Genomic DNA, 20,720 nt, shown 5'->3' on the forward strand with positions numbered 1-20,720 from the left:
GGCACAGGGTGCAGAAGGCTGTGAGCCGCTGTCCGTGGGCAGACTTATTATCCGTGTGGCCGGGCACGGGGACCGCTCCTGTCTTTGTGACATGGGGTGACATTCCCCACATTCAGCCGGCGGGAGACTCCCTTCCCCACTGCTTGCAAACTTAAGGGTTATTCTCTGGGAATGTTCTAGAACAAGGGAAGTGTTGCCGCTGTTGCCCAGTGTTTTATTGGTTACCCACTGCATACAGACATGGCCGGGGGCGCCTGAGGGGCTCAGTCGGTTGAAAGTCCGACTTCAGCTCAGGTCGTGATCTCACAGTTCGTGGGTTCGAGCCCCGCCTCAGCTCTGTGCTGACAGCTCAGGGCCTGGAGCTGCTTCGGATTCTGTGTCTGTGTCTCTGTCTCTCTCTCTCTCTCTGCCCCTCCCCTGCTCATGCTCATGCTCATGCTCTGTCTCCCGCTCTCAAAAATAAATAAACATTATTATTTTTTTTTAATATTTAAACAAAGACATGTCCAGAGATGCTCTGAACCACTGCGGCTGCTCTCACTAGACAGATGGGGAAACTGAGGCCCGGGGAGGGGAAGGTCATGGCCCACCACCCCCTGTGACGCTCTCTGTTCCACCCGCCACAGCTCAATGGGTCAGCCACCATCAACAGCAACGTGCGGGTGGCCAGGCTGCCTGCCCAGAATCAAGGTGTGGGCAGTGGGGTGCAGTGCCTGGCCATGGGCTGGGGCCAGCTGGGCACAACCCAGCCACCGCCCAACATCCTGCAGGAGCTCAACGTGACCGTGGTGACCACCCTGTGCCCCCGTTCCAACGTGTGCACGCTGGTGCCACGCCGGCAGGCCGGCATCTGCTTTGTACGTACCCGGGTCCCCCGGTCCCCCCCTGGGTCCCCCACCCCCGCTCCCGCCTGGGCCGCGGCCAGAGCCCTGGAAGGCCAGCCTTCCGACCCTGTCTGTGTCCGCAGGGGGACTCGGGGGGGCCCCTGGTCTGCAACGGGCTGATTCAGGGCATCGACTCCTTCATCCGTGGAAGTTGTGGCTCCGGCTTCTACCCAGACGCCTTCGCTCCTGTGGCACAGTTCGCCAACTGGATCAACTCCATCATCCGTCGCCAGGACGACCGCCCCTCGGTGCATCCCAGGGACCCTGCGAGCAGGACCCTCTAGAAAGGGCGCCGCTGGCTGGGCCCTGCCCACGGTGACAATAAAAGCCTCTTGGTTTTCGTAAGAATGCGTGTGTTTCTTGGTTGTACAACGGGGGCCCCACAGTGGGCCGGAAAGTGTGTCTCGTGGGCGTGTCGCCTCCAAACGGCAGCAAGTTCGGGGCCCTGGGGTAAGATGACCTTCCCCACCCTCCACAAAGGATGCCAGCTGCCACCCGGGTTCCCAGCGTCACCGGATTGAGTCACTGCTCACGCGGCACAGGGACCGGTCCAAGTCTCTGCCACCGTTCACTCATCCGGCCCTCTCTCCGGCCCTTGAGGCGAGTCCTAGCCCTGCCCCATTTTACAGGCAAAGAAGTCGAGGTACAGACAGGCGTGAAGCTGTGCTCGGCAGGCAGCCTAGGTTTGAGTCCCAGCTACGTTGGGCACCTGACTGTCTTTCCCTGAGCCTCGGCTTCCCTGCAGGCAGGAGTGAGGGGAGAGGTTCGGGTCCCACACCGGCCTCGGCCTCACGAACCCTGCCCGCCCCCCCACTGGAGGTCAACGGCCTGGGCCCTGCCGCATGGTTCTGGCCTCTGGGGCTCCCTCTGCCTTGGGGTGCTCCCCTCCCACAGCTCCGCCCAAGCGCTGGCCGGGGGTCAGTCGGTCAGTCACTCTTCCAACCTAGCCCTGCACGCTGGCGGTCGCTGGTTCGTTCGGCGCCCGGGTGGGGAGTGTTCAGGGTTATTTATTGAAGACGTTCCAAATTTTGTTGCAGTTTCCAACTCTTACATAACCTGGACTCCATAGCCTAATGGGCTTTTGTTTCGAGTTTCTGATTTCAATAAGGACACATGTTAGGATCTAACAATTCACACTGGCTACATTTTTTCTATTCTCTGTGCCTGAAACAGTCCACAGCAAAGAGGAAAGCTTAGAGGGAAGATACTGTGCAATGTGCCCACTGGGGATGTCCAAGGCCCGTCCCGCCCTTGTGTTCCCAGCACTGCCCCCCTCCATGGGTTCGTGAGACATTGATCCATCATCCTGACCTTATAAAGGGTCACGCAACCCATTCTGCTCATCAGAACCTGCCAACCGTTGCTCGCAGTGATTGGCTTGGGAAGGGCCATGTGATCAAAGCTCGGCTAACCGGAGGCAGCCTTGAGAAGCTGGCTGGATGGGGAATTGGGGGAGGGGCCCACTGAGCCACTGGGCTGAGTCTGGGGCCCCTGGGGAGCCCGGTGAGGAGAAAAATCACCAAGGAGGAAAGGACGAACGAGAGACAGAGACACCTGCTAGCGGGCAGGCACCTGGATCAGGCTACACCTGAGAGTAGTCCCTGAACTTTCCATTTAAATTTCCGTGTTGAAGACCCCACCCGGTTCAACTTGTTTTTTCTGTCATTTGTATCTGACACGCCCCCTTTCTAACATTCCATTTGTTGGGGTGTTGGGCCCCAGAGCCAACAGGGACAAGGCTGTCAGGTGACCTTCCCACCCCCACCGACCTCCTCTCTTAGTTGGAGGAGGAAGAGAAAGAAGGGAGGAGCAGAAAAAGGGAGGAAGTTGGTTGTTTACAAACTGTGGCCTCCAGCTGCTGTTGCAAACGTTGGGGGTGGAAGGGCACTCTGGGGAGCCCGGGCTGGGGGGCTGAGAGTGGGTCCGCCTGAGGGTCTGCGGCCCGCACGGGGACCAGCCCTGGACCTGACACAGAGGCAGGAGTCCCCTCCAGCCGCCTGTCCTCTCGGTGCGGGGCTCCCGTGGAGGGTGGGCACGGAACAGGCAGGCTCCCCTTTGCCCTGCTGGACGGTGGCCACGCAGCAGAGCCAGCCTTGGGAGCCCCGCCCCCTTGCCCGCTCCTACAAGTGTCAGTGCCTGGGGGCCCCAGCCTGAGTCCCCGCTCAGGCCACAGCAGCAGCATGACCGCCTGCCTGGTGCACCTGGTGACGCTGGTCCTCCTGGGCGCAGCCGCGTGTGGTGAGTGACAGGGCCTGGGCCTACCGGGGACAGCTGGGAGCCACCCGTCTGGAGGGCGGCCAGCCGCCCCCCCCCTCCCCCGCGCCATCAAGCAGGAGTGTCCCCGGCTCCAGCAGGTGAATGGAAAACTCTGAAAAGGAAGGATTTTCCCCAAACTTCGAATATGAAGCCTGAGCTCTCAGAGTCCAAGCTCAGCCTCCAGTGAGGGTCAAGTTGTCAGTGCAAACGGCCGGGACTGCTGGGTCTGGTCAGCCACACTTAGCGAATTTGCCCTAGAGTCCCCTGCTCCCAGTGGGCCCGGACTGGACTCCAGGCCTGGCCCCCCCCCCCCGGGGGGGCCCCCGGGCCCCCCCCCCCCCCCCCCGCACGGACTGGACTCCTGGCCTGGGCTGCCCGAGGGCCGCGTGGGGCAGGGAGGCCCGCCCCCTGAAGCACACACCTGCCCTCCCTCCCCCAGCGGCGCAGCCCCGTGGGCGAATCCTGGGCGGCCGCGAGGCCGAGTCCCACGCGCGGCCCTACATGGCATCGGTGCAGGTCAACGGCAAGCACGTGTGCGGCGGCTTCCTGGTGTCCGAGCGGTGGGTGCTGAGCGCGGCGCACTGCGTGGAGGACTTGTGAGTGTCCGGAGCCAGCGGGGGGCTGGGAGGGGCTGGGGGGGGGGGCGGCGCCCCCATGGGGGCCCCCCCCCCACGCCCAGGGCCGACGGGAAGCTGCAGGTGCTCCTGGGCGCACACTCCCTGTCGCAGCCCGAGCCCTCCAAGCGCCTGTACAACGTGCTCCGCGCAGTGCCCCACCCAGACAGCCGGCCCGACACAATCGACCACGACCTCCTCCTGCTGCAGGTCTGCCGAGCCCAGCCTCAGTCCCACCTGCTGCACGCGACCCCCGCTGCCCCCCCCCCCCGCCCTGACCCCCCGCTCCTGCCCCTTCCCGTAGCTGTCAGAGAAGGCCGAGCTGGGCCCCGCCGTGCAGCCCCTGGCCTGGCAGCGCTTGGACCGCGACGTGGCGGCCGGCACGCTCTGCGACGTGGCCGGCTGGGGCGTGGTCACCCACGCGGGCCGCCGGCCGGACCGCCTGCAGCAATTGCAACTGCGGGTCCTCGACCGCGCCACCTGCAACCAGCGCACGTACCACGACGGCACCATCACCCAGAGCATGATGTGCGGGGAGAGCAACCGCCGGGACACCTGCAAGGTGGGGGGGCGGGCGGGGGGTGCGGGGGGAGCAACCGCCGGGACACCTGCAAGGTGGGGGGGCGGGCGGGGGGTGCGGGGGGAGTAACCGCTGGGACACCTGCAAGGTGCGCGGGCGGGGGTCCCTGCAGGCGCGGCTGCAGCGCTCACGGCCCGGCCTGCCGTCCTGTCCCCGCAGGGCGACTCCGGGGGCCCGCTGGTGTGCGGGGGCGTGGCCGAGGCCGTGGTCACGTCGGGCTCGCGCGTGTGCGGCAACCGCAAGAAGCCCGGCATCTACACGCGCCTGGCGAGCTACGTGGCCTGGATCGACGGCGTGATGGCCGAGGGCGCGGCCGCTTGACGAGGCCCCGAGGGGCGGCCGACCGGGGTCGCGCAATAAAGCATCCTTTCCTGCACGCTTCCTGCCCGTCCTGAGCACGCGCGGCCGCGCGGGGGCGCCCGTGCTCCTCCACCCGCGGTCCCGGGAGGTGGCGGGGAAGCCGCCCTGCGGGCGAGACCCTGCTCTGGGGGGAGCTTCAGCTTCACAGACCCTCTCGAGTCACTCTGTTCTGTGACCCCCGTCCCGCATCGGGAAACGGAGGCTCAGGTCGGGGGAAGCTCCTGGGCAAAGCCTGGATTCGAACCCAGGATCACAGCCCGGCGTTCATAGTCACTTCCGGGGGCTTGGGGGCTCCCAGAATGAGGAAGGCTGATGCCTGTCCTAGAGCAGTCACACTGGGGGTCTGAGGGACTCCCTGCCCTCCTGGGTCTCAGTTTACCCTTTCCGGGAAAGGGTCCAGTTTCCCCAGACCCCGAGGCCCCGTGTGCTTTCTCCCACCTGGATGAGGGGCCATCGAGACCCACACCTGCTGGGGCCCAGGTGGTAAGTGTCGCCCACAAAGGGGGCTCTCGACTTCCCTTTTGTTGAAAAGACGACTGAGGATCTGAGAGGTGAAGTCATGTGCCCACCCCTGGGGATTGTGAATCGGGGGGTTTGGAACCGGTGGCCAAGTTTTACTTTTCCACCACGGAGTGTTTACCTTGGAGTCATGTGCTCATGCCTACAAAAGCATTTATGGAGCACCTGCTGTGTGCACGGCCCTGGGCTGGGCACCATGGTCACTAAGACCTGCTCGTAGTAACTCAAATATCCCATTACACAGGATGTAACTCACTCAGCCCTTCTGATGATGGACACGAGGCTCAGGAATCTCGTGTGTAATTTAAGAAACTGGACACATTTAAATAAGGGGGGGGGGGGCCGAGACAATTGCTGGCCATCCAGACCCGGGAGACTCATTCATTCAATAGGTATTTCCTGGATGAAGTGATGTCAGGGAGTGGCTTTGAGATGATCCAGTTTGGGGGGAAAGTGGGTGTGGCTACGATGACTAGATTCAGCAAATAAAAACACGTCCGGTTAAACGGGAATTTCAGAAAAAACAACAACTACTTTTGCATGATGCGAGTGTCCCGTGGTATGTGGGACGGCCTTGTACTGAAACAGTATTTGTTGTTTGTTTGAAACTCAAATGCAGCTGCCCCGCTGACGACCTGGCACCTGGAGGGTCAGAACAGGGCCTGGGGAAGGGCTGGGGGCCGGCGGGTCTGCCCCACAGGAAGGGGGCGGGTTTCCGGGCTGGAGGCACAGTTCGGGCGAGGGCCCGGCGGGAGACCTTGTGGCTTCTGCAGCCACGAGGGAAACCGCAGCCCGCTCACCCTGGAGGGTACCTTCCAGCAGCTTCCCCAGACGGGCGGGTTCTCAGGCGCCAGTGAGCGTGGTCGGCCCGTCAGGGGCAGCGGGATGACCCCGAGCCCCGGGCAGGCGCAGGAACGACCTGGGTGTCCAGGGGGCACGGCCCGAGAATAAGAAGCCAAAGGCCGCCCCGGTCCTGCTTTCCCGCTGGTTTCTGGAGGTCAGGGCCCCGGTGGGCCCAGGGCAGGGGGTAGGAGTGGTGGTTCGCGTCTGACTAGGGGCTGGCCGGTGTGACATCTCCCGGGGCATCTCCACCCCCCTCCCGTGGTCAGCGTGGGAGCCACAGAAGGTTCCGGTGAACAGTGTGGGGAGGCGGGCCATGAGCTCGGCGGGCACTAAGCCCACAGCAGCACACACATCTTCCGAACGTGGTCCCGGTGGCCGCCTCCGTGACACAGGGCCTCCGCTCTGACGAGGCTGGCCGCACACCCAGCCGGCCGGACTGAGCCGTCTTCACGTACTAACTAGAACAGGGCCTTGCTGTTGACCCCAGAGGCAGGCGCTGTGGGGACGCATGGGTGTCATGGTAACCCCTGGCGGGCACAGGACGGGGACGGGAACGCGGGACCTTGCTGACCTAACCCGCCTGGCGAGCTCATCCGGGGCTCGGCAGGGCCCACGGGGGACTGGCCACCGGGACGGCCGGGCGCACCCACGCGACCGTGCTCATCCCGGTTCGCGGGCTGTTCTCGTCCACCCCAAACCTGGGGACAGAGAGCCACCCCCGGGGTCACCGTGCTCAGCTTCTGCGGGTCCGGAAGCGGACGGCACAGCGGGGCGGCGTGCTCACAGCAGGGAGGCACAGGCTCCGGGTGGGGGGTCGGGAGCAAGGCCACTTCCAACCGCTCGGGGGTCACACGCACCACTTCTGCGCAGGGCTGGACGCAGGCGTGAGCCCACCCAGACCCGAGGGGGGGGGGCGCGGACCCCACGTGTCACCCGTGGGGGTGAGTCGTGTCCGTGTCCTAAAACCACAAGTTAACCTGGAGCGGGTGAAACGGGTGCAGGACAACGGGCCCTTTGTCCCAACGCAGACGGCTGACAGCACTGGCAGGGTGGCTGGAGGCCTCGTGAGGGTCGTGGGCAGCACGGCGTGGGGGCCCGAGAGGGGTGCAGGGACGCCACGACAGGCGACCCCCACCTTAGCCGCGCAGACGGCACAGCAGCGGTGTGGGCACGGTCAGGGGGAAAGGGCCCCCGAAGCGGATCCCCACGGAGGAGAGGCCTCTCCCCTGCTCTCCGCCTACACCTCAGTTAGATGAGCAATTTACACAGAGCCTCCCCTCCACCGGCTCACGGATGGCTCTGTCAGCAGTGACCACTCAACCGGGGGGGGGGGGGGCTGCCCTCGGGGTCCCCGTGTCACTAAAGGGGCACCAGGCAGGGGCGCCTGGGTGGCGCAGTCGGTTGAGCGGCCGACTTCAGCCAGGTCACGATCTCGCGGTCTGTGGGTTCGAGCCCCGCGTCGGGCTCTGGGCTGATGGCTCAGAGCCTGGAGCCTGTTTCTGATTCTGTCTCCCTCTCTCTCTGCCCCTCCCCCATTCATGCTCTCTCTCTGTCCCAAAAATAAATAAACGTTGAAAAAAAAATTAAAAAAAAAAATAATAAATAAAAAAAAATAAATAAAGGGGCACCAGGCAGTGGTGACCAGCAGGGTGGGAGGCGAGGCCGCTGGCAGAGGCCCAGCCAAGGGCCGGCTCCCTGCCCTTGTCCGCCCCCCACCACGTGCCCACCATCAAGGCCCACGGCTCCGACAACAGGCCCTCCGGGGCAACGCGGCCCGGGCCTCGGTAAGGGGCTCCGAGCCCCCACTGCCCGGCGAGCCCCACAAGCACAGGTGCGGGGTCTGACCCCCGCGGGGCATCCACCCGCCCCACCCTCCCTGCACCTTCCAGCAAGAAAACCAGAGAAACCATTAGCACTCCACAGGCAGGGCGCCGCGTCCGGAGGCCTGGGGAGCAGGACATAAGCCGGACGCGATTGGGAAAGTGCTCGTTGGCAGGAGGCGGGACCCCCTGGGGACCAGACCTGAGCTCCCAGAAGCCCAGGGGCGGGAGCAGCTCAGGGCCTGCAGCGGGGAGGCTAGAGGGAGGCAGGGAAAAAGGAGAGACAGAGACCTGCCCATCGCCCACCAGTGCCCGCCCTGCTGCCCTGTGCAGGGGCCTTGGTGACTGGCATACACTAGGTGCTCGATAAATGCTGACAGAGCAAGAGAGTCACCGGGCACGGGAGCCCAGAGGAGGAGAGCACCCTTGGCAGGGACAGGACACCTACGACCTGGCAGGACATTTATTGGGCCTGCTGACGTCAGAACCATGCGGACGCACGGGGAAGGAACAGGGAGGACACTGAGGCAGGTGTCATGGGCAGTACCCACCCAGACACTGGACAAGTTCACGGGGCACGTTCTAAAGAACAGAGACCCCGGGCCACCCTGGACCCTCCGAGCCAGGACCCGGGGCCTCTGGAGGGGCCGCTGGGGGTCCAGGGAGGGCAGCACGTGAGGCCGTGAGACCCACAGGTCTGTCTCGGTGGCCGCCTGGGGCACGTGGACAGGGAGCCAGCCCTCCTCCTGGAACCACCGCTAGGCTCCGAGGGACAGAAAGCAGTCCCGGCTGGGCCGACAGGCACCAACTTGTGGCTTCAGGCAGCGTCCACCCCTGCCCCGTCCGTTGACGGGACACGACCTTGGCCGATAAGGCCCGGAAGGCCGTGCTGCGAGGATGCCCGTTTCTTGATGTACCCGATGAAGATCGGGGGTGTGTGGAATGTTCTGTCGCCGAGAGGGCCTAGGGCCCCCCCCCCCCCCAGGTCAGGGGTAGCTGAGGGGCACCCGCCGCCAGAGCCCCCCGCACAGGCAGTTCTTGATCCAGCGCTGTTCCCACTGCTTGACGGCCGTGGTCTTATTGGGTGACCTGAGCATGGTGACGCAGCCACACCTGGGGGCAGAGCCGGCAGGGTGAGGCGCGGGGGGGGGGTGGGGGGCTGGCCTCTGCCCTGCCGCTGGGCCTCTGCACGTGCTGCACCCCCACCGCCAGAGCGCCGTTCCCGGAGCCGCCCGACACCGAGCTGGCTCCGCCACACCTCTGCGTCCCGGCTCGGCCCCGTGAGTGGCCACGGGTGTGGGGTTTTCGAGTCCCGGCCTGGCCGCTCCCCGGCAGCGTGACCCTGAACGCCAGAACCTGCTCCCGGTCCCGGGGTTGTGTGGCGGCAAGTGGGGCCGCGTCCGCAAAGCGCCCGGCCTTCGTTTCCGCACCCGCCGGGTGATGGAGAGCTCCCCCGGGGCAGGCCCGGGCTGCGGGCACAGCTCGCCACCGATGCCCCAGGAGAGGGTGCTCAGGACCCCCCCCCCCCCCGAGGCGGCCGCGGCCCTCGCTGGGAGGCGCGCCCATGACCCGTGTTCACAGGCAGGGAAACAGGCTCACGGCAGGAAGCCACCGGCCCCGGGGCAGGGCTGAGGGTGGGCGCTCACCGGGTACAGGCCTTGCACTCCTCCGTGGGGTAGGCTCCCAGGTGCAGCCTTCGCAGGTGGTCGATCTTGGGCTGGCCCGGCGCCCTGGCGGACGAGAGGGGACACGTGAGGCGCGCACACACCGGGCACGGGTCATCTCTGACGCGTGCCCTCTGCCCGCACACTCAACGGCGCCAGAAAGCTCTGGGAGCCACCGAGAACCCGCGGGGAGGGGCCGAGAACTGCATGTGAATGTTTCCAAAACAACACGTTTTAAATCTCATTGTGATCGACCTCCTCTTCTCTTAAAGTTTTTTCCGAAACCCAAACCCAAATGAGTCAGGCGGTCCCTCCCACGGCAACACAAGAAGGAATGCCCGAAGCATTACACCCAAAGGGGGCCCCCGGGTGCTGACTTTCCTCCTTTGGCTCATCTGCGATTTCTGAAATTTCCACCCCAAGTAATGGACCTCGCGGAGGATTCGCGGGTCTCTCTTCACCACGTGAGCGTCCAAAACGGGGAAGCACCTTGTGCGACCTGGGGTCAGTGACCGCACCTTTCTCGCCCGAAAAGTGGGGACAAACCCCTGCCCCATGGTGCTGCTGCGCAGCGAGGGCTCACACGGGAGTCTACGCCAGGGTGACTGCCCCCTTACGGGGGCAGAGGCCGCAGCCCGAGTCCTCAAGGTCAAGCACACGGCACTCCACGCAGGGGTGACGCGCCAGACGGAGGGCAGGACGCGGCCGAGCGCGAAGACGGAGAGAGGCGGCGGGGGAGTCGGGGACCGAGCGGGGCGTCTCTCGGGGACGGCGTTCAGGCGGAGCCCCGAAGGCGGCGCCAGCAGGGCGCACGCGCAGGGGGCGAGGCGGAGCCGGGCACACACCTGCTGAGGCCGTCGGGCTGCGCGGCGGCGCAGGCAGGCAGGGCGGGGGCCTTGCCGAACTGCAGGCGCAGAGGCTGCTTGGGCTGCAGGCGGCTGACGAGGCCGTCGCTGACGGGCAGCCAGTCCAGGCTGGGAATGAGCAGCTGGCTGGGCAGCAGGCAGCACTCGTCGACGAGCGCCTCGTCCGGCTCACTCGTGGGGCCCTCGTCACGGCCTGTGGGGAAGGGATCGTGGGGACGTCGCGCTGGGCGGGCGCCCCTGCCCGGAGCGCCGCCTGCCGGGGGCGGGCACCGAGGCCTCCTTGGAGCTCGGAGCAGCGGCCCCCGGGCTCAGGGCCCAGCTCTACCCTGACCTCCCGAGCGTCAGGACCCACTTATTCGTTTAACAAGTACACAGGGAGCGCTGGGTGTCCTTCCGAGAACAGGGCCTGCCGCAAACACGCGACCCGGTGACACAAGACAAGCAAACGGGCGCAGACGTTTAGTGAGCACCTGTGCTGGGCGCTGGGGACCACGACCGTTTAAGCTGGGGGAGCCTGCATTTGGGGAGTGGGGCGTCTCAGCCAGGACTCGTATTTTGATGGGGGGACGAGAGCCGAGGGCCGGCGTCTTACAGCAGATCCAGAGCTTGGTGAGCAGGCGGAAGAGCAGGGACATGCTGTCTTGGGTGTCTGAGGTGGCCGTGTACACGGGCAAGCAGCTGGGCTTTAGCAGGCCCCAGATCCGGATGACGACCATCAGCTCCCGCAGCATGCCCAGCGAGGTGCCGTCCCGCAGGAAGCTGTGTCCCGGCCGCAGCGGGGAGCCCTGTGGGGGAGGCACCCGGGCCACAGGCCTAAGCGCGTGCGGCATCCCAGGACCCCGGTGTGCGGGGAGATGGGCCGGCTTCCCTCGCACAGGCCGGGGGAGCCCCGGGCACCGGCCCCCGGATTTTCTGACGCGCAACGGACGGCTCCGGCTCCTGGACACCATGCAGTGCCAGCAGGGGAGGGGAAGCGGTCCCCCTCCCCAGCAGGTAATGCGTGCGGGGCGGGGACGCTGGCTCTGGCAGGGCAGCCCGGACCATGGAGGCGGGCTGGGGGGAGGGGCCGCACCTGGTTGGGCAGACTGGCCAGCAAGTAGAGCACGAAGTCGCCCACCCACTGCAGCAGCTGCTGGAGCGCCTGCAGCGTGTTCATGTCCAGGACGAACTCTTCCGTTTTGAGGTTGATCATGACCTTGTCGATGTCTGGGAGGAGACGGGAGGTCAGGCGCCCCCGGGCCTCACGGTTCACGCTCCCGGGGGCCGCGCCGAGCCCGGCAGCACCCACTGCGAGAGCCGGGCCCTGGGTCAGAGCGGCTCCTTTCCGGCCCCGCCTCCCCCCCCCCCAGGCCTGGCCCGGCCGATGCTCCCCTGGGGCGAGCCCGGTGGGGGCCGGGGCGGCACCCACCGGCGTCCGTGATCTTGGCGCAGACCTCGGTCAGCCGGTCGCCGGGGCTCTTGTCGGGCGTGTTGAGGAAGTGTGGGCGCAGGAGGGACTTGAGCGTGGAGCTGACGGCCACGAGGAAGAGCTTGGCGTGGTAGTCGCACACGCGGGCCACCGTGCAGGGCGACAGCTTGCACAGCGAGGCCTTCATGGCCAGGATCCGGGTGGACAGGACCTGGGCGGGCAGGTGGCGTGAGCGGGCGGCCCCTGAGGGGCCCGGAAGCGGCGCCCTCCCCTTCCCCCCCCCGCGGGGCGGGGCAGCAAGTGCGAGGGGCGGGGCAGCAAGTGCGAGGGGCGGGGCGGGGAGGCAAGTGCGAGGGGCGGGGCGAGGGGCGCCCCCCCCCCCTCCAAAGAGGCCCTCCACCTGCTGCAGGGCCGCGTTCTGGCGCGTGTACTCCTCGTGCAGCCTCTCCACCAGGCTCTGCACCATGGCGGGCTGCACGTGCAGGAGGGTGTCCCACCAGTCGTAGCCGGTCACCATGCAGTACTCCAGCAGGAAGAGCAAGTGCCGCAGGGCCAGGCTCACGTCCAGCGCGTGGCCCATGGAGGGCGAGATGCGGAGCATGCTCAGCTGCAGGGGAGGACGGGGCGGGGAGCGCTGCGGGACCCCGCACCCCCTCCCCGGGCCGTCCCGCCGGCCAGGGGGTGGGGAGGCCGCACGCGCTGTGTCTGCGCTGCGGCGGCACCTCCGAGGCCCCGCCACACCCGCTCGGGGCTTCTGGGGGACCGGCCTGTCACCAGGCTGCGTGGCCGGCGCGGATCCACTCGAGGGCCGCGGGGGTCTCCGCAGAGGCACAGACCCTGTTCTCCAGAAGCGGCCAGGCCAGGCCCGTCTCCCGGAGACCCCAAGGGCGGAGCAAACGAGCAAGGGATTCGGTCACGAGTCAGGAGTCGCAAAGTGAATGCAGAAGCCGGTTTCCTAGTCAGCGCGGGAGGCGGGGGGATGGGCGGGCACGGCCACGGGGTGAGCGCACACAGCTCGCCCCTTCCTCCAGGCCGAGGCCAAGTCCCTCCGGGAACAAGGACACCCGCTGAGCACCCGCTACCCTTACGCTTACGTGCTTCACCGCACTTGATTCCAGAAATCCTACGTGAACAGCAACCACCCCAACGGCTCCTGCTGAGCACCTACTAGGCGCCACAGACCACGCCGCAGGAGCTTTGATTAGACCTCAGAGGCGACGGCCGCGGGCCGGGGAGCAGCAGGGAGGCGGCTCTGAAGCTTACCTTCCCGTGGTTGTCAATGCCGACCAGGGCCAGAGACGTCCAGGAGAGCTGCATGGCCTTGAAGTGGACGGCGGGGCCGGTGGTCCGCGGGCGCTTGATGGCCGGCTCGTCCGCGGAGCGCGGGGCCGCAGAACTGTAGAAGACGGCCATGCTCTGCAGCGACAGCCGGTGCACGATGTGGACGCTGCCGTCGTGAAACGCCAGGGCCAGCCCTACAGGCCAGAGCACAGGCCGCTCAGCTGCCTGGGGGCCCGCCCAGCTCCCCACGGTGGGAAGGGGCCGCCCAGGGGAGAGGCGTGGCCCCAGGCCACCCACAGCCCACCAGCCGTCCCCCACAGCCAGCCGGCTTTCCCCGCATCCTTTGCCAACAGCCCCAGGTTCGGGCTACGCCCCACCTCCTCCCCAAGGTGTGGCTGACGGGAGCAAATGGGTTCCTTCCAGGGAGACGGTGGGAGGGGACAGTGAATGCAAAGGCCCCGGGGCCCAGGAGCACACAGGGGCCTCGAGGGGAGGATGGGGTTGGGGAGGCCTAACCCCCACGACCAGTGGGCGGCAGGGTTAGGGCTCACGTTGAGTCCTGACTCACCTGAGGTCAGGGACACCTGCAACTGAGCCCAGGACCGACACCTGGGGCGCCATAACAGAGCGCTGCCTACCTAAAAAGTCCGCCCCAAGTTCCCAACCTCGTCCTTACTGGTCGCTAACAGCCCTTTATGCACGCAGTGTTCCGTTAGCCAGTCTCACGGCCTGGGAGCGTGTGGGATCCCGGAAGCGGGGCCGCCTGGCGGACAGGGGCGGGCCCCACGGCCCTCAGACTTGAGCCCCGGGCTCAGAGCCCACCGCCCCCAGGGGCTCGCGCCAGCTGTACCGAGGCCGGGGTAGAACTGGGTGTCGCTGGCCACCTTCAGGTCAGTGTTGGTGAGCGAGATGGGCAGCTTAGGCAGCGCCACGGCAGACACGCGGTCCAGGTCGTTGGTGGCCGACAAGATCCGCCACTTGAGAATCATGGGCTGTTTGTCACCAACTGAAAAGGGGGCCGGGGGAACGGGAAAACAGCAACAGAATGAGAAATGCCACACGGCGGACCCCCGCCGGGGACGCCAGGCACGGCCGCCCCAGCACCCCCGTCTCCGGCCCTGCGCTGGGGACCCGGCCCCGCTCCGTCCCTCAAAGCACTCCATAGCCCAGGCAGCGGAACGGTCCACGGCAGGCACGTGACACACGTGGACCACCAGTCCTGCCCTGGGACCTCGCCCGACCAGGAGGCCTCAGGCAATGGGAGGGAGGCCGCCGTGATCCTGGCTGAAGCTGGAGCAGAGAAGCGCGGTGCACCCCACTCCCGGCCACCACAAGCCCTGGCGACACAGCCAGCTCGCGGTGCGTTTTCTGGTGACAGGACAGGTCCTGGGCGGAGCCCAGCTCAGCCCGCCTGCTAAGGCTTGAGCTGGACGGTCAAGGGGCCACAGATCCGTGCCCCCCTGCACCCACACCCCCCAGCAACAGGCAGAGTGGTTTCCGGGAGTCCCGGCGTGGCTAGAGGGCGCGGGCCAACATGACGCAAGAGGAGACACAGGGTGGATTTGCCGGGACGTGTCTGGGCAAGCCTGCAGGGACACGCGGCCACGGGGGGCGATCAGCATGGCCCACGCTGCCGGAAGGTGACGGCAGGCACACAAACCAGGTAGGAGCGGTGGAGGCGGCACCCCCCCAGAGCCGCGCAGGGCCACGGCTGTGAGCCAAGTTGAGCTGGTTGTTACACGGCACAACCAACCGTCAAACAGCGTCTCCCAGCCGCCCACCTGTCTCGAGAGCTCGGCTCTGAACGGCTTGCCACAGCTCATAAACCTGCCGCAGACCCGAGCCCCCCAGGGGAAACTGAGGCCCAGGGAGCACTGAGACTGCCTGAGGCCAGAGTGTAATTTCGCATCTAACAAGGATGACGTCCAGACAGCACCCGCGGGCCAGTGGTCACACCGAGCACTGCACAAATGCTACACGATGGCTGTGGCCAGGTTGGCCCTGGGGCTGGTCACCCACTGCACTGGGGCATAGGGACCGTGCAGACCTGTGTGGCCCTGCCCGACACACACGGTCATGCCGGCCGCCAGCTACGAGCTCACTCAGGACGCGGGGTCCGGGGAAGGTGCTTCGTGCTAACCACTGGGCCCCCGCAGCGGGCAGCTTGTGTAACCATCCCGTGGCCCCCGAGGGGGGGCAGGAGCTGCGGGGCCTCTTGACATGGCTTCATTTGTAGTTCCCGCTTAGCACCCTCCCGAGCAGCCAACCGCTCCAGGGTCCATTAGCGCTAATCAGCAGAGAGCCCGGCTCTCATCAGCTGCAAATGCTATTTGTGGGCCCCGGGGGGCCTTCGTCCCCTCTGAGCTCCGGCGGTGAAAATCAAGTGGCTTTTCCGACTTCGAAGTCATTAAAGGCTGGGTCAGCACGTCCCGAGCTCTGTCGGGGAGCGGGCACGGTCTTCAGGGAGGCTGGCTCCATCTGGAGCCACCGGGGGCTCCACATTGAGTGCAGGGACAGGGGAGGGGGAGGTGAGCCATTGGGTACGTCCTGGGGAAACTCCGTCACCCCTCTGGGTCTGTTTCCTCACCGTAAACCAGGGTTTCTAGAGGGTTCTGTTTTTAGGATTAAGTGCCCTCTGTGGCCCAGGGGACTGTGTGTACCCCCAGCCCTGCCGCACCGCCTGCTTGCTCCCCTTTGCTCAGCCCACTCTAGCTCCTGCCTCATGCCCCAGGACCTTTGCACCACAGCTCCCTCAAGCAGGCACATGCTCCCCGCAGGAGGTGTGAGAGTGAGGCAGTCAGGCGACCCGCCTGTGGGATGACCGGGTAGGACCTCGCCTCTCTGAGCCCCGGGTCAGGTGGCTGTCTGGGACAGGAGCGAAGAGGCTGCATCGGCAGGGGTGAAGAGGGTGGGGCAGGCTGACACGGCCTGGCTGCTCGGAGCAGCTCCCTCACGCTGCCCCGGGAACGGGGAGACTCACCCACAGGCGAGATCTGCTGGAAGACGTTGTTCACGGGAAGCCCCTCCTTCCGCAGAGACCAACATTCCACGATGCTGCTCGTCTGGCTGGACGCACACAGGAGCACCTGCGGAGGTGGCCGCTGGTCAGGAGTGTGGAGCCAGAATGGCGGATTTCCCCCAGGGGAGAGCAAGGGGGAAGCTTCACGAAGCCGGGGCCTTACACTGGAACCCGGGGTGACCGCTGGACAACTGCCCCAGAGACGTCCCCGTCCTGGTCCCGGGACCCGCAGGCTGTGGGGCCCAGCGTCCTCACGAGGTCCCCACGAGGGTGGGGCAAAGGGTCAGAGGCAGAGAGCCGGGCGGACCCCACGCTGCTGGCCGTGAGGATGAGGAGGGGCTGCGAGCCCAGGATGGGGCGCCTCGGGAAGCCGGAAGAGGGGGACACAGGGCTCCCTGGGGCCCTGGGGGGGGAGGGGGTGTTAGCCCCACGTCCGACCCCGGACCCCAGAACTCGCAGGGAGGAGCGTGCGGCCAGGGGAGCGGGCCCGGGGCAGGACTCACCTGCTCTGACATGTCACGGGCCAGGAACTTGAGGTGGGTGATGGCGGGGAACTTGTCCTTGCGGTTGAGGTCGGTGGTGCAGCGCATGAACAGCGAGGGCAGGATCTCGGTGTCGATGCGGCACTTCTCGCTGACCACGCTCACGCACACCTTGTAGAACTGCACGGGGGAGGCGCTGCTGCCGTCCGCGGTGGCCACCACGATGTTGCCGCCGCCCGTGAAGGCGATGTCCGCCAGGGCCACGCGGCCGCGCAGCCGGCACAGACTCTCCGTTGACGTCAGCACCTGCCCGCTGGGCTTGAGCAGGGACACGGTGACCAGGCCGCTGACCGTCACCGCGATCCAGCCCTCCATTGGCTTGCCGCCGAACAGCGTGAGGGACGGCGAGAATTTGACGCGGGAGAACTTCTCGCCGAAGCTGGAGGCGCCCGACTGTGGGGGGAGAAGGGAGCACGGGGTCTGCTTACTGCCGATGCTGGACCCGGCTGAGGACGTCAGCAACAGATGGCCTGCCCAGACTTTAGGGGTCTGCCCTTTGTGACCTGACAACCCCCCCTTGGGGTGCAGAAAGAGGAATTCTGGGGTGCACTGGATGCTGAGAACAGCTGTCAGTTAAATGAACGGTTCACTGAGGATACCAGCCACCAGCTGAATGGAAGGTTCGTTAAGGACAGCAGCCATCAGTTAAATGGGGGCTCACAGAAAACACAGGTGCTGACAGCCTGATTGAAGGCATGAATCGGGCGAGTTGGGCCTGGACTAGAAAAACCAAAGGGTGCTGGTGGCGGGAGAGGAGGAGCCAGATGGCGGGGCGACAGGCAGGGTGCACGGTCTCACCTACTGCAATGGCACCGGCTTGCTCGGGTGAACACCCACCTTTTCCACGTGCAATGCCAGCTTCACCCCATTGTGCAGCCAGGACAGTGCCACGATGGGGTCCCCCTCCACCAAGCTGCCCACAGAGCTCTCCCAGCTGTTGGCCAGGTGGTCAGCCATGCTCCAGCACTTGATCTGCCCGTCAGCATCAGCCGACAGGAGCCGGGAGCCTGTGGACCACAAACCCACACTGCAAACCCTCAGGGTGCACAGGGGCAGCGATTCCAGTGCGTTCAGGGCCTGGGAGGAGCAAGCTGGTGGAGGCTGAGCAAGGGAGTGGCATAAGGTGTGTTCGCGGGGACGTGACAATTGTAACAGATCGAGGGTTCGAGTCCCAGCTGTGAACTCTGGGGACGTGACCAGGAAGAGACAGAGTGTGTTACCCTGAGATTCAGGATCGAGGGAGAGCATCGCTATCCCCCTCAGTCATGTAGAACCACCCATGCCCAGGCCGGGCCTCACCTGACTGGTCCCACTCCAGGCAGGTGATGGCCTCGCTGTGCTCTGAGTTGACGGAGTGCACATCCCAGGGGTGTTCCGTATCCAGGATGTGGATCATGCGGGTGAGGTCTGCGGGGACAGCACACAGCACAGCAGCGGTAACAACCAGGAAGCTACGACAACCCCGGGAGGGGTCAGGGATGAATCCAGCGACCATGCCACCCACGGGGGAGTCAGGGGCGTCGGCTGCTGACCACACAGACAGCCTCCACACAGGTGCTATGGAGGAAGAGGCTTCTGTGTTCCCTTGGAAACCGAAGCAGGCCCGAACCTGGCCAGGGTGTTTTTACAAGAGACACAGAAAATAGAACAGGGAGAAAACGATCCTCAAAGGCTAATGATGGGCATCTCTCCATGGTCTCTTCCCCTTTAAATTTCTCTGCTTTTCTATTTTTTTCCTAATACATATTACCCAGACAGTAAAGGGAAAACAGCCCCCAACTAAGTACCTTAGACGTTTTCAAATGCAAGATAGTAACATGGACGGTCTGGAAGCCTTAGTGGACCCCGCTCCCCTTGCCCCATTTCATCCCTCGGGGGTGATTCCAGCACCAGGTATGGGGAGCACAGCATCTGGCCTCTGCACACCTGCGAGCCTGGCGTCCTCACTACCCCGTTATGGATGAGAAAACCCTGAGAGGGCCCACATGGGTGAGGGGCAGCTCCCAGGCAGGCCTGGAGACCCAAAGTTCCCCCACAGGGACACACAGGAGCGGGGCTGGGGTCAAGGGGGCACACACCTTGGTCGTCATTTCGAAGGTCGGTGGTGAAGGCAATGAGGTTACGGCAGGACCAGGCACAGGCCAGGGGCACCGACGGACAGTGGGTACTCTTGGGCCATCTCTCCCACTCGCAGACGTAAGCCAGATCCATTGTGCCCACAGGCCACAGGTCACACCCTGAGGACAGTCACCAGCTCCTGGGGCTGGGGGGGGGGGGGGAGACTGGCTCATCAGTGACATTCACTGAGTGCCTGCAGGATGCCGAGCTCCACACTGGACACCCGGTTCCCACAGGGAATGAAAGGAACCCAACCGATTCTCTACGATTCCCTGCCCTTGGGTCTCATGTGCTGTGTGATTGAAGCTGAATTTTATTTTATTTTATTTATTTTTTTTTAAATTTTTTTTTCAACGTTTATTTATTTTTGGGACAGAGAGAGACAGAGCATGAACGGGGGAGGGGCAGAGAGAGAGGGAGACACAGAATCGGAAACAGGCTCCAGGCTCCGAGCCATCAGCCCAGAGCCCGACGCGGGGCTCGAACTCACGGACCGGGAGATCGTGACCTGGCTGAAGTCGGACGCTTAACCGACTGCGCCACCCAGGCGCCCCGAAGCTGAATTTTAAACAGGGGGACGGGGAGGTCTCATCAGGGAGACAACATCAAAGCAGAGGTGTGAGGGAGCAAGACACACGATGTCTGGGGGAAGGTGGAGGGGACAGCAAACGCAAAGGCCCAGAGGCTGGACGGAGCCTGGGGTGTTCAAGGAGTGGCCAAGCAGCCCAGGCAGCTAGAGCAGATGAGTGAAAGGAAAGGGGGCCAGAGGTGATGAGGGTGGGTGGTGGGGGCGCTGGAGGCCTTCACCCTAGTGGGGTGGGGGGGAGCCCGGGGAGAGCGATGAACTATTTACATTTGCGCAGGACCCCTCGGGCGGGCTGGAGTGCACCACCAGGGGTGGGGCGGAGGGGAGTGCACTGGTCCCCGTAGGCAGCAATAAAGGCAGTGGGAAGCGCGTGCAGAGGTCGGGCCTGGGTCCATCCTGGGGGAAGAGCTAGGAGACCCCATCCAGCGGAGGCAGAAAGTCGTGCCCCAGGCGGGACTTGCTGAGCCCAACAATGACAACGCTCTACGCGCAGGCACCGATTACAGGTTACTCCTTCTTTCACAGAAGTGCCATCAGCTCCCTTTCTCTGAGTCATGACCCCCAGGTCCCGCTACGTCTTCGAGCCCAGACCAGGGACACCAAGGCGCCTCCCACAAGCCCCCCGCAAGTCTTTTAAGTTCTGCCCTCAAAGCCCCAGTCCCCATCCCCTACAATCTTTCCTTTCCAGAATCCCCTCCCAGTTTACTCCTTGAGCCCCCGAGCCCGGCCTAAGCTCTCAGACTCCACCCCAGGGACCCCACACCCTTCACCTGCCAGGTGTTCACGGGGCCCTCCTGGTCCCACCGCCAAATCCCCCATTATCCTCGAGCCTCACCCCCAGCCCGGGCCAGACCCCCAGTTAGTCCCCGGCTCCACGCAAGTTTCTGCCACAACCCCCAGACCCCGCCCAGCGACTCCCGCCAGCCGCGCGCCCGGCGCCCTCTGACCCCGCAGGCCCCGCCCCGGGCCCGCGGGTCCCCGCCTCCTCCGGGCTGCGTTCCCACCCTCCCCGGCCGCGGGCGCCGAGCGGACGCTGGCTGTCCCCTGCGGGCCCCGCAGCCCCGCGCTCACCAGGCCGGCCCAGGCGCCAAGCCAAGCAGGCGGCCGCGGCCCCGAGTCTCTCTAGCTCCCCGGTTCCGGCGCCGCCATCTTCCCCGGGACCAACGAGTCGCCCGCGCAGCGCGGCCGCTTCCCAGAGGCTTCTGGGACGGCGGCGACTCCGCCCCTCTTCCGGGATATTTGCATATGGGACTTTACAGCGTCCCAGCAGCCACCTGAGTTATATTTGGTGGAACAATGAACACTTCCTCAGGTTCAGTGAATGATCGCATTTGATCGCACTATATGTTGTAGGAATCTA

At 65.3% G+C, this 20,720-nt stretch overlaps 3 protein-coding genes across 6 annotated transcripts in view; 2 read left to right on the plus strand and 1 right to left on the minus strand.

Moving 5' to 3' along the window:
- The window catches only part of LOC121021310 (neutrophil elastase), a 2,263-nt gene extending 1,034 nt beyond the window's left edge, over positions 1-1,229 (plus strand). Inside the window, 2 exon segments of the mRNA XM_040461576.1 lie at positions 501-857; positions 968-1,229. Of these exon segments, the coding sequence (XP_040317510.1) occupies positions 501-857; positions 968-1,168 (558 nt within the window). The 3' untranslated portion in view covers positions 1,169-1,229.
- Positions 1,230-2,794: 1,565 nt separating this feature from the next.
- On the plus strand, positions 2,795-4,710 carry CFD (complement factor D). Of its 2 annotated transcripts, none has more exons than XM_040461577.1 (5): positions 2,795-3,122; positions 3,580-3,736; positions 3,820-3,964; positions 4,059-4,369; positions 4,494-4,710. In XM_040461577.1, exons 1-5 carry the CDS (start codon positions 3,065-3,067, stop codon positions 4,630-4,632), a joined length of 810 nt encoding a protein of 269 aa, XP_040317511.1. In that variant the 5' UTR covers positions 2,795-3,064; the 3' UTR covers positions 4,633-4,710. The 2 variants fall into 2 exon arrangements, with proteins under 2 accessions (XP_040317511.1, XP_040317512.1); XM_040461578.1 differs by having other exon boundaries at positions 2,799-3,122; positions 4,059-4,316.
- A 3,614-nt stretch (positions 4,711-8,324) lies between these two features.
- On the minus strand, positions 8,325-20,565 carry MED16 (mediator complex subunit 16). Of its 3 annotated transcripts, none has more exons than XM_040461969.1 (15): positions 20,432-20,565; positions 18,735-18,919; positions 17,956-18,063; positions 17,494-17,663; positions 16,618-17,049; positions 16,076-16,181; positions 13,946-14,101; positions 13,078-13,289; positions 12,215-12,421; positions 11,815-12,025; positions 11,479-11,612; positions 10,999-11,191; positions 10,386-10,599; positions 9,523-9,606; positions 8,325-8,989 (listed from the first exon to the last, which is right to left on the minus strand). In XM_040461969.1, the coding sequence occupies exons 2-15, from the start codon at positions 18,865-18,867 to the stop codon at positions 8,863-8,865; spliced, it is 2,487 nt and encodes an 828-aa protein (XP_040317903.1). In that variant the 5' UTR covers positions 18,868-18,919; positions 20,432-20,565; the 3' UTR covers positions 8,325-8,862. The 3 variants fall into 3 exon arrangements, with proteins under 3 accessions (XP_040317903.1, XP_040317904.1, XP_040317905.1); XM_040461970.1 differs by lacking the exon at positions 20,432-20,565 and adding an exon at positions 20,196-20,241; XM_040461971.1 differs by lacking the exon at positions 20,432-20,565 and adding an exon at positions 20,131-20,153.
- Positions 20,566-20,720: the final 155 nt, after the last annotated feature.

Source organism: Herpailurus yagouaroundi, unplaced genomic scaffold (genome assembly GCF_014898765.1).
Source record: "Herpailurus yagouaroundi ecotype Mexico unplaced genomic scaffold, PumYag 295, whole genome shotgun sequence".
NCBI classification, from domain to species: Eukaryota; Metazoa; Chordata; class Mammalia; order Carnivora; family Felidae; genus Herpailurus; species Herpailurus yagouaroundi.

Excerpts from the sequence above, each read along its gene's own strand:
- CFD (XM_040461577.1), top strand. The coding sequence starts at position 3,065 with ATGACCGCCTGCCTGGTGCACCTGGTGACGCTGGTCCTCCTGGGCGCA. Across the intron at positions 3,123-3,579 it reads CCTGGGCGCAGCCGCGTGTG|CGGCGCAGCCCCGTGGGCGA; the intron begins GTGAGTGACAGG and ends TCCCTCCCCCAG. Across the intron at positions 3,737-3,819 it reads GCGCACTGCGTGGAGGACTT|GGCCGACGGGAAGCTGCAGG; the intron begins GTGAGTGTCCGG and ends CCCCACGCCCAG.
- MED16 (XM_040461969.1), bottom strand. The coding sequence starts at position 18,867 with ATGGATCTGGCTTACGTCTGCGAGTGGGAGAGATGGCCCAAGAGTACC. Across the intron at positions 14,102-16,075 it reads CCAGCAGATCTCGCCTGTGG|TTGGTGACAAACAGCCCATG; the intron begins GTGAGTCTCCCC and ends CCCCCTTTTCAG. Across the intron at positions 9,607-10,385 it reads CAGCCCGACGGCCTCAGCAG|GGCGCCGGGCCAGCCCAAGA; the intron begins GTGTGTGCCCGG and ends CTCGTCCGCCAG.